This window comes from Trichosurus vulpecula, chromosome 6, assembly GCF_011100635.1.
Source record: "Trichosurus vulpecula isolate mTriVul1 chromosome 6, mTriVul1.pri, whole genome shotgun sequence".
NCBI lineage: Eukaryota > Metazoa > Chordata > Mammalia > Diprotodontia > Phalangeridae > Trichosurus > Trichosurus vulpecula.
The window spans coordinates 260,667,069-260,679,498 of NC_050578.1; the positions used below are offsets into that span (position 1 = coordinate 260,667,069).

General features: G+C 37.7%; 1 protein-coding gene across 1 annotated transcript; it reads right to left on the reverse strand.

The window, feature by feature from the left end:
- Positions 1-2,844: 2,844 nt before the first annotated feature.
- LOC118853200 (olfactory receptor 4C5-like) lies at positions 2,845-3,774 on the reverse strand. Its single transcript, XM_036763204.1, has one exon. The coding sequence runs from the start codon at positions 3,772-3,774 to the stop codon at positions 2,845-2,847; it is 930 nt and encodes a 309-aa protein (XP_036619099.1).
- Positions 3,775-12,430: the final 8,656 nt, after the last annotated feature.

The following is a 12,430-nucleotide window of genomic DNA, read 5'->3' on the forward strand; positions in this document are numbered from 1 at the left end:
ATTCAACAATATCTCAAAAGTTTTAATCCTGGGAAATTGGGAGAATCATATCAGAGGAAGCCACTAAGCGGAAAGAATGTTCAGATATGTTAAATTCAAGCTAATTGTAGGATATATTAATAGAGATGTCTAGTAGTAGTTGGTGATTGGACCTTTGTGATTCATCCAACTGCATGTAATGAACTTGGACATTCAATAAAATGAGCTTGTGAACCAATACTTCATGAAACCAAGTAGCTTCATGAAAATTTATATGTTCCAATTTATTCTAAATAAATTCATTGTACAGCAAAGGAATCATTTATATTTTCAAATCATAAACAATTCCATTTATGGAAAAATAAATTTATCCATTAGGGTATTTGGATTTCTCCATCCTACCCCCAGGAACCTCACTATCATGGACCTCTTCATCCTACAAGATCATAGCAAATTTGGTAGTCAGACCTCATCAATACCACTTGATTGGAGGGAGGAACAAATGGTTCCTCCAAAATCTCCCATTTAAAGGAGGAACCCAGGTTATCCTTGTATTAATTTACTACTGGGATGCATTTCTTTGGACCTCTCCATCATAGCTCCAAGAATTTCATCATCCTGAAAGATGGCAACAGCCTTGGTACTCATACATCATCAGTAACATCTGTACTTCTAATTTGAGGGAATAGCATAGAGGTCCTCCACAAACATTCATTTAGAGAAGGTACTTATGTTACCATTTATTAATTCCCATCTAGCTTCGTTTTATTGGACTTCTCCATCGAGCCCCCATGCCAGGAACCTCTCCCCTACCACATGCTTTACAACATCTTTCTGTGTGTTGTATTATCCCTATAAATCCTAAGTTCCTTGAGTGGAGTATAACAAAAATGTTACTTGCAACTGCTCTGGAGGTATAAGGTCAATAACACCACCACACAGAAGGGCTGCTCACACAAGTTCTTTGATCTGCTTTTGTAAGGAAAGCAAAATGAAGGAGTTTACAATATCACTTTAATTAAACACACATATATCACTCACTTTGTTGGGGGGAAAAGTCAACACACTGAACTTCAGAGCAAGCACAAACAGAAATTACAAGCAGAAATTATATAACAGAGAAAATAACAGAAATCAGCAGACAGGGCTTCTAGCTGTCTGTCCATAGCCATACATATAAAATTACCAGATAGAGAAGCACCAGCATCTGGGTTTTCAAAGCTGGGGGCTACCCAGAGTCTCCACACCAACACTCTTCCAATGAGTGAAACCCCCAAGCAAAATGCTAACCTCAGAGTAAATATACACTTATTCAGAGTCAGAGAGTGTCACAACCAGGTGACTCAAACTCATGTGACTTAAGCTTTCTTGTGATTTGAGCAGGTCATCAAAGACTCTTGAAACAAAGTCAAGACTCAAAGGCACTTGATTGCCTTAATGCTGAGAAGTACTCCAAAAGAAAAAAAAAACAGCAAAAAGTACCACTTATATCCCCTTGCTTGCCTTCTCCCCCTTGCCTCTCTTCACTACTATCTCCACCCTGGTAGTGGGAGATGCCCAATTCTCGAGACTTGATCAAATAAAGTTTCTGGTTTTTTCACACCTTGGGAAACCGAGACATCTCTGTTTTTTTTTTTACTTGAGCCAGTGGTCTTTTGTCCCACATATATGCAAATAATATATATGTATGCTATAATATAAATGTGCAAAAATATAAATATGTGGAAACATACATACAAGTGTTTTTGATTTCTTCAAATAGAAAGCCTAGTTAGCAGACTGATCAGAGAACAGAATGATATTGAAAACATGCTAGATAATTTTCCTAATGTGCTGGCTACTTACAACAGTTTTGAGATTTGGACATTCTGTCCTTGGTTTTGAGAAATAAGTACTTGGTGTACTGGAGAGGCCTTCTCTGTGGCATCATCCAATCTTGCCCATTATAACCACAGGGAATTTATATAATCTGAGAAACTGAATGGCACTTAGAAATAAAACAATCTAAATCTGCAACATGGTCAATGGTACTGGGCAAATTAATGTCCTGATACAAATTAGTCTTTCCATGCATAAAATTTACCCCTCAATTCAGCCCTTAAGTAAATTGTATTTTTATATTTCTGAGAAGTTTGTGCAAATTATTAAGTCTCATAAGGGACAAAACCTACATAATTTTGTCAGGCAGAAGCAAATAAGTAGGGGGGAGGAGAGGGAGAAAAAGAGACAGACAGAAAAAAAAAAGATAGACAGAAAAACAGAGATTGAAACAGAGATTGAGAGACAAGAAAAAGATTGAGAGACAGAGAGACAAAGACAGAGAGACAGAGAGGATGTGATATTTACTATTTATCAAGTACTGCTTTAAGTTCTGGGTGTACAGATAAAAAAGAAAGAATATTCTTTGCCCTCCAGGAAGTTATATCCTAATAGAGCAAACAACACACACAGGAAATAGTGCAGGAAGGAACTTGGTTCTTCAAAGTAACAAAGATGATGAGATGGTGAACGGAATCCTAGGGAAGCTACTTAGTACATACCTCAAAGGGACAATGTTAGAACTTATTTGATCGTGGTTCCAAAATTGATGACAGTGGGGGTGGGTGGTAGCAGGGTGGGAGGGATGATATAACATAACCAAGAAATAAAGATGTGAGTACATTTCACAAAAAAACCTGAAGACACTGAGCACTCAGTAACTGAGGGTTGTATAAACAATCATTCAAGAAATAATTACAGCAAGATATGTGGTTTCCTCCATATGGTATTTACACAAAGAATCAATTTCATTTTGATAAATATTATATATTCAATTCTAAAACCTCAACAGAAATGCTGCTATTTATACTGTCTCATCAATGCATTTTATTTGGTACTCCAGGTAAATCTTTGTCTCCATAACTTCTTCATAGCATTCTTCACCTCTGCATTTCTCATGGTGTAGATCAATGGGTTCAACATGGGGGTTACCATAGTGTAAAATACAGCCATGGCTTTGTCAACAGGGAAAGTGGCCATGGGCCGAAGATAGACAAAGATACAGGGCACAAAGAACAAGATGACCACAGTGATGTGAGAGACACAGGTAGAGAGGGCTTTTTGCCTCCCTTCCGAACCATGTGTTTTCAGGGAGTAAAAGATGATAATGTAGGAGGTAAGTAGCATGATGAATATAAGCACACACATCATGCCACTGTTGGCAGCAATAAAGAGAGCAAAAGGGTGAGTATCTATACAGGCGAGTTTCAGCAAAGGAAAGAAATCACAAATAAAATGGTCAATGACATTGGGACCACAGAAGGGCAACCAGAATATGGACACAATCTGTATTGTAGCATGAAGAAAGCCCCCTAGCCACGCCATCCCCACCAACATGCCACACAAACGCTGACTCATGATGGTCATATAGTGCAGAGGTTTACAGATGGCCACATAGCGATCATAGGCCATGACTGTGAGCAGGATGATCTCAGCACCACCAAAGAAATGTTCTGCAAAGAGTTGGGTCATGCACCCGTTGAAGGAGATGGATTTTCTCTCAGAGAGCGCGTCAACTATCATTTTGGGAGCCATGGAGGATGAACAGCAGCCATCTATGAAGGACAAATAGGACAGGAAGTAGTACATGGGGGAGCCCAGAGCCTGGCTATTGGTGATGGTGATGACAATTAGCAAGTTGCCCACCAGTGTTGCCAAGTAGATGAGCAAAAACACTGAAAATATGATTTTCTGCATTTCTGGATTCCGTGTGAGGCCCAGAAGAATGAATTCAGTCACATTATTAATACCTTCCATCTATACACAGGAATAAAAAACACATAGGTGCAAGTTGATTTACATGAAATAAGAATAGTAATGACCATTACTAATTTTAAATTTAATAAACTGTGTCTTATATCTTCTCAGGGGAAGACCATTTTAAAAATGAAGGGGAAAGGACATAAGGAGGTTAATTAAAAGATTCACCCCTGTTTCTTGTTGGTAGGTTTCTGAACACAGGTGGAACCTAGTTTAATGCATACACTTGCCTTCACAATAAATGTCTTCTTCTCTTGCTCCTAGACTGCTGATTCTATTTTCTCTTGATTCTTGGGCAGAAACTGTATCCATAAGTTTCTTTCAGTAAACAATGTATTAGTAACAACCGGCAGAACTATCTATCAGGAACAGGGCATGAGAATTGTATTTCCTATTCTTTTTAATGCTAACTATATATTAAATTTACCAGGTAAATACCCTGAAACCTACATAGGTTATTCAAGTTGTACCATAAGCACACACACACACACACACACACACACACACACGTACATTTACAGATACACATACATGAAACAAAATGAATCTTCCAACATGTTCCTTGGTTAGGTCCTATAATCAGAGAATCTGGAATGTACAAAAGGAACTCAAGGCCTCTCTACTGTCTAAGATTTCCAAAGAGGTGACTTTTCACAAGGAAAACAATTTGATATTAGAATAGTGTTATTTATTACAGATATTTTCATAACATCAAATCCCAATTTACTGCTTTAAATTATTTGCCCTTTATTTCTGGGATAAAGCAAGATGCATGGGACCATTTATTTGTGTTATTGTCTAAAATCTTTTCGACATTACATCTCTTCAAATACTGAAAGACACCTACCATGTCTCCCTTAAATATTATTTTCTTTAGGCTAAATATCCTCTGTTACTTGCCTTAGCCCTCAATAGGCCCAAGATCATTGCCTTCTAGCCTTTCCTGAATTCTTTCCCAGTTTTCAATGACCCTTTAAAAATATTATTCTATAACTAAAGACAATTCTGCAGATATATTATGGCCATGTTACGGTTTGGCAGGCATAACTATGCTCCTCTTAATTCAGACTAATATCTCATTTAATTTCTTCATTGTTATATCACGAAGCTAATGTATAACAAAGTTGAAGTTCATTAAAGCTGAGAACTATTTTCACATTATCTAGCCAAGTCTACCCCCACCTTGCACTTGTTTTGCTTATTGTTAAACCAAATCTAAGATTCCACCTTTTGTTCCTTACTGTAGTTTGACCAGAACCACGTAATTATTAGATCTAGGATCAAAGTAGTCCATTGATGAGGGATTCACTCCCTATGAAGGTTAGTTTTCATTTAGATCTAATTATTAGATCAATTTTTCTAACTTTGAGTCCATATATGCATCCTTTTAATCATCACCTACTGGTCCTGCTTGTGCCTTCAATGGCCAAGCAGAGAACATATGAGAGGCTGCTCAATGAATTAGAAAACTCCCTGGATTTGGCAGGGAAATTAACTTACAATTCTAGCCCTCTGGTTTATTATTGACATGTCCTCCAGGAAATTACTTATCTTTTTGATTCTTAATTTCTCTTCTCAAAGTAAGACTCAAACTAGACAACCTCTCAGATCTTTTGTAGCTAACAATCTTCTGCCTTTAAATGTTCTCTGCCTTCTATGTGACAGTCTCTAGGCTTCCAAAACCTGTTGCTGAGAGAAGAAGGAGTTGGTGGCCTGTCTTTACTACTTGTCATTTCTGGGTTGTGTCTAGCATATGCCAACAACTTCACTCATTTCCACTATTTTGACCCTAAAAGGATGTGATTTGGGAATTGATTTGATCAATTGAACTGTTTTAGGCCCCATGAAAACACAATTGATTGCCAGGGAAAGGCAAGAAAGCTTCAGTTCCTGGAAAGTGAAGGGAGCTATGAGAATCAGGGAGGCAGTGAACATAAAAATGATATAACATATGAACACAATTCATCAAAACAACAGTTTATTGGAGAAATACCTAGTAGTTTTTGTTTATTGCAAGCACAATGTATGTCAAAATGGGACTTTCTAGGGTTCACCACTTTACTTATACTTCTTGAGCCCTCTAGCTTCTAGGTCCTTCACTCAAAAAATCTTTGAACTCATTTAGAGTGACTTATATGAGGTAAATGTTGTTTGAATTCTGAACTTGGAGTCAGTAAGATCTGAATTCAAATCCTGGACCAGATACTTACTAGCTTGTCACCTTAAGCAAATTACTTAATTTCTCTCCTCCTCAACTTCCATATCTGTAAATTTGGGATTATAATGACATCATAGAATAGTTGTGAATATAAAAAAAATCATATTAAGTCACTTTGCAAACCTTAAGGCACTATATAAATAATATACATTTATGTACTTTAGCTATAATTAATATGTGTGCATTTATATACAAATAGAAATGCATATACTCTTATATAGATACATATATTTAGTTATGTGTGTATTTACATACAAAGATATGTATATTTCTACATATGTAGATTTGCATAAGTATGCATTATGTACATTATATATAATGATTATATATGTGTGTGTATATATGTGTATATATATGTTTATATAATGGTATATGTATTTATCAATCTTTGTCCTGTAAATATAAGTATATGCATATACAAGTATATAGTGTATAGATAATATATATACTTATTATAAACTTCATATATATGCATATAACTATATATAGATATATCATGTACTTATCGTGTATGCACATGAGTACATATGGATATGTGCATGTGAAAATCACTTATTTGATGATTTATCTGATTTCCCACAAGCAGTAAGTGGCAGGCCTGGCATTTGCAACCTGACCTCTCTAACTCCAAATCCAATAATATCCCCACTGTGCCAGAGTCTGTCTTTACCATTTTGTATTTTAAGAAAGAAGTTGAGAAATTTTAAGTGATTTGCCTAAGGTTGATACACTCTTTTGGTATGTTTAGTTCAACTCAAGCCTACTCACTACCAACTGTAGTAACCATAGTTCCTTACAATGCAAAGCAATTTCCTACCCTTCTTAACAGTATCTGAATGAAGGAGATGCGTGTTGTTTCTTTTAATCATCTTCTGATTGCCATATTTTCTAGTGAGGTCATGGATATTTTACATCATTTTCTCTTCCTTCCTTCCTTCCTTCCTTCCTTCCTTCCTTCCTTCCTTCCTTCCTTCTTTCCTTCTTTCCTTCCTTTCTTTTGGAGGTACTCACGATCAAGTAACTTGCCCTGGATCACATAACTACTAAGTGTCTGAGGCTGGATTTGAACTCAGGTCCATCCTGACTTGAGGGCTCTTGTTTGCCATTATTCAGTAAGAATTAGAGAGGACTGAACACTGAACTTGAAATCAGGAGACATAAGTTCAAATCTCCTCAGACACTGAATAAATATGTGACCTTTGAAAAACACACCAAAGACATAGTTTCTTTACCTGTTGAGTGGGGATGATAATATTTACCCTACTAATGTCACAGGATCATTGTAAAGGATTTGCTTTATAAATCTCTAAAAAATAAGAATTTACTTTACTATTATATTGTCCAAGGTGGTTAGAGGGCTGGCCATGGGATATACACTTGCAAATTACAGGTACTCCCATCTTTTTGCAGTCTCACTGACTGCAATAAGTCACAGTTGAGCAGCTCTTTCAAAATGTACTCCTTTGAAGATGGAACAGTCTTTGATTTTTCAAATCAAGATGTATGCAGTTACAGCCACAGATGCCATCACATCATTTCAATGCAATAAACAAATGGATAAATACATAAAAAGTGAATGTCTTTTTAAAAATTCATTTTTCAAAAAGAATTAGAATGCATACCAGAAGCTGAAAAGGTTAAATCCATGTCTCTAAAAGAAAATAAAAGATACAGAAGTAGATATAAAAGTGAAATTATGAAATACAATATGATTTTATAGATAAGGAAGTAAGCCTGGAACAAATCTGCCTAAGGTTACAATGCTAGTTAATATTGGAGACAATATTTGAACCCAGGTCTTTAGGATTTAGTTCCTCTTTTCCTCTAGTTTGTCTTGAATTGTAGGGGAACCCAGTATTTGGAGATGGATTCTCTGTGGACTTACTGAAAAAATAACTGTCACGATCTAAATTTAAAAAGCAGAAATCAGTGATCCAACATAGAATAAATGCTGAGAAAAAATGATCACGATTTTTAAGGGGAGAGGATTTTAAGAGGTGAGGATTAAAGAAATCGAGTTAATGGTACCATGAAAAATTACCTGGATCAGATAGTTCCACCTGAGGCAAATTCGTTTCCAAAGCCAATATCTCAGAATTCCAGTGTACAAGCTTCAGATAGTTCTTTAGTCTGGTGGACACAGTCTCTTTTCTTTTCCATTGGACTACAATCAGAAATATAATTGCATAAGTGACAGGCGCTGTCTTAAGTGTGGACCCTTTCCTCTGAGATTGGCTCCTAAAATGTACTCCTGAAACCTCCTCAACTCTTATCCCCTTTTTTTCTCCACTCTTATCCCTTTGAAAGCAAAGGGAGCTTTAATTTGACTTCATTCAAATTTGTAATGATATACTGACCCTCTAGCTCCTCCAAGGATTTCTAATTGGTCCTAGTAGGAGGACCTGCCAAAGTAGCAGCAAAACTGATTTAACCCCTCCAAACATTTTTGCAGAGAGGAGGAATGGATGAGCATATTTAGTCATCTGGGGAGGGATTGTCTATAGAGTGGACTGGGGAAACGTTCTAATTAGGTTAATTTCTAAATTGTGTCTATGATTAGGTGACAATCAGCATGGAGAATTAATTTTAATGGAAAATGTTATCTGAGCTTGTGCAAAACAAAACAAATAGAACCAAAAGAACAATATGCAAAATGACAACAAAAATGTCACAAAAATTTATTAAATTTCAGTTTAAGATTAATTGCAATAACCAGTTTAGACCCCCCCAAAAACATGAAATTTTCATCTTATGTATGTGTATATTACATGTGTGCATGTGTATGTGTATGTGGGGAAATAACATTTTATTATAAATAAATTGTTATAAGTAACAGATAAAATTTTCTACAACAAGAGGTTGGGCTTACGTTTCTTTAAGCTAAGTATGAGGTATAGAAGCAAAATTAAGTAACTGGATGGATATAAATGTATGGCACTTTAAGAATAAGGCGAGGAGAAACAAATTATAATATAAGCTAAGACTGTATACAAAAGCTAAGGACAATTAAAAGATTTTTGTCCGTTTTAGTTGTATTGGGAAATTAATCAAAAAACATCTATTAATCATCTAAAACTTTAAACCCAGTTCGCTCTGAAGCTCACAAATTGGAACACAATAGATGCCTGCCCAAGCTCCACTTAATGGCTCTATTTTGGACACTCCTGGCTTAGAGTGAATGTAATGGTAACTGTTTCTCTTTGGAACAGCAACCCTGAGGGTCTTCACCTCCCAGCTTGATTTATTTTTCTTTTTCTAATTAAAGGGGCCATCCCTTGACTCACTTCTTAAAGAAGCCTATTCACTGGATGGGCATTGCCTTACTCTTAAGCGCTAACATGAAAAAGCCTTAGCTTAAAAGGGCAAGGGTCTCTCATTGCGTCTTGGGCCATCTACACTCGTCCTGATAAATATCTGATCACTGGATCCAGATGGCTCTGGAGGAGAATGTGAGACTGGTGACCTTGCACAGCCCTCCCTCTCTTTGAAAACAAAGGACAAACACAGAACAACAACAACTGAGTGCCAGGTACTTTGCTAGATACTAATGATACAAAGACAAAAATGAATAGTCCTCAGCCTAATGAAATTTACAGTCTATAGTCTACACAAGTTTGCTGTTGACAGAATGTAAGCATTTTTCTTGCTCTCTTCATTAAAATTTGGAGTGACCTGGTTTGCCAAAGGGAGAACAAGCCATTGAAAACCTTCCTGAGATGGTTTATGTTTTAATGTTAAGATTTATCTGTTATTGTTGTTCAGTCATGTCTGACTCATTGTGATGCCATTTGGCATTTTCTTGGTAAAGATACTGGGATGGTTTACTATATCCTTCTCAGTCTCATTTTATAGGTAAGGAAACTGAGGCAAACACTGTTGCCTGGGGTCACACAGCTAGTAAGTGTCCAAGGCTGGATTTGACTTCATGAAGATGAGTATTGTTGATTTCAAGCCCAGTTCTGTTTCTACTTCACCACCTAAAAAGCAACTGTGCCCAAAGTGGGGCTCAAACCAACAGCTCTGAGATTAAGAGTCTCATGCTTCTTTGGAACTATACCCACATGGCTATGAAACTGTGCATATCCTTGGATGCAGCAATACTACTACTAAGTTAGTATCTCAAAAAGATCATACCAAAGAGAAAAGGACCCACATGTACAAAAATCTTCATAGCAGTCCTTTTTGTGGTGGCTGAGAATTGGAAATTGAGGAAATGGCCATCAATTGGGGAATGGCTGAACAAGTTGTGGTATACAAATGCATTGAAATACTACTGTGCTGTGATGACTAGGTGAATTTCATAAAAACCTGGGCTGAAACACACGAACTGATACTGAGTGAAGTGAGCAGAACTAGGAGAACATTGTACAAAGTCACGGCAACCTCCTGCAATGATCGACTTGATCAACTTTTAGAGACTTAACTCTTCTCAGCAATATAATTATATAAGACAATTCTAAAAAAGTCATGCTGGAAAACTCTATCCAGAGAAAGAATTATGGAATCTGAATGTAGATCAAAGCATACTATATTCTCTCTTTTTTCTTTCTTGTGGCTTTTTGTCTTTTTCTTCTGATTCTTGCACAACATGAGTAATGTGGAAATGTGTTTAATATGATTGTACAGGCATAGCCTGTATCAGATTACTCACCTTCTTGGGCAGGGGGTTGGGAAGGGTGGGAAGGAGGGAGGGGGGGAAAAATTGAAAGTCAACATCTTATAAAAGTGAATGTTGAAAACTAAAACTAAAAAACAAATCAAAAATAACAAAAAATAAAGAGTCTCATCCTCTGCCGCTGAAATAGCTGGGCAACTTGTATATAAATAAGAATATACAAATACATTAAAAATACATTTTTTTTGAACAAGACTAGCCAATAAGAACAGGGGAAATTGGGGCAGGGGGAGTATTTCTTTTAGAAATTTTTTCATGCAGGTGTTATTTAAGCAGAATTTTAAAGACCTAGGATTCTAAATGACAAAGTTGTTGTGGGAATACATTTTAAGCAAAGGGTATGACATGTCCAAAGACTTGGGAATGAGATATAGTATTTCATTCGGGAGGAACAGGAAGCAGGTTGGATGTTAAACATGATGTTGGGAGCTGTCTGAGGCAAATTTTCCCAACAAAATACAAGGTCATTCCTTTGAGCATCATATCATTTATTGATGGGGCATGCAATAAAGGACAGGTCAATGGCATGTGTCCATTTGTGCCAAAGACACAGAGCAAGAGCCAATAACATCTTGTATACCTAGTTCTGTCTTCTATCTGATTGGTCTCACAGTACACCATTGGGACCTGCCCTGGAAATCCTGATTGGTGGATACTTTAATGACGAAGTAGGCCAAGAGCTCTCAGCTTTTCCACATCACTGGGATGAAGGGAAGGTAGTGGGATAGCCCCTAGATATGGTCTGTTCTGACCCTCTCTGATTCCTAAGGAATATAAGATGCTAGCTGGGAAGCTACCACGGGCCCACGTTGAGCACCACTTGTTATGGGCTCCTGAAGCCTCGCAACTATACTCAGGATTCCCCCCAAGCCCCAGGCCTTTGCCTAGCAAAGTACCTGATCTCGCAGACAATGAATGGGCCAGGAGCCGAAAGATGGTGAAGGACTCTGTTTATTATTTCAGCGAGCAGCACTTTTATATCCTTAGTGATGTAGGTACATTCTTTGGTTACATGGGTGAAGGACAGGTAAAAATCAATACACCTGGGTACTAGGACCTCCCCGACTCTGCGTACTCTCCCCCCCTTCTCTTCCCGGGCTAACCCGAAGCTCCCTGCGGTCAGGCAGTCCAGGCAAAGAACTGGAAACTCCACATGCTCTGGCAAGCCCAGACAGAGAGCCGGAAGTTCCATGCGGTCAAGCAGGTCCGGGCAAAGACCTGGAATTGCTAGGGAGGCAACAAAGGCAAGACCCCTCCTCCTGGCTCCACCCACATCCCAAAGCCCCGAGTTTATCTCGGCAGGCCCCTGGGCCTGGAGGTCCGAGGAGGACAGGGCTCAGCTCTAACTCGGCCCACAACAGGAATCTATATGGTGCAGTAGATAGAATGTCTGGCCTGGAGTCAAGAAGACTCCCCTTCATGAGTTCAAACTATCTATGTGACCCTAGACAAGTCACTTAATGCTCTTTGCCTCAGTTTCTTGTCTGTAAAATGAGATGGAGAAAGATATGATAAACCAGTTTAGTATTTTTGTGAAGAAAACCCCAAAAAGGGGTCACAAAGAGACAGATATGACAGGACAACAATAACAAATCAGTCTTAACCTGAACAACATAAGCCTTCTCAGCCAGGTTTTCAGAGGCTTTTTCTCTCTTTTGCATACCAGGTCACCCCAAACTTTAATGAAGAAGAAGAACAATGCTCATACTCCCTGGGGGTGGATCTAATTCATACTGGGTCCTTTTTACACAGTAAGGAAA

Excerpts from the sequence above, each read along its gene's own strand:
- LOC118853200 (XM_036763204.1), bottom strand. The coding sequence starts at position 3,774 with ATGGAAGGTATTAATAATGTGACTGAATTCATTCTTCTGGGCCTCACA.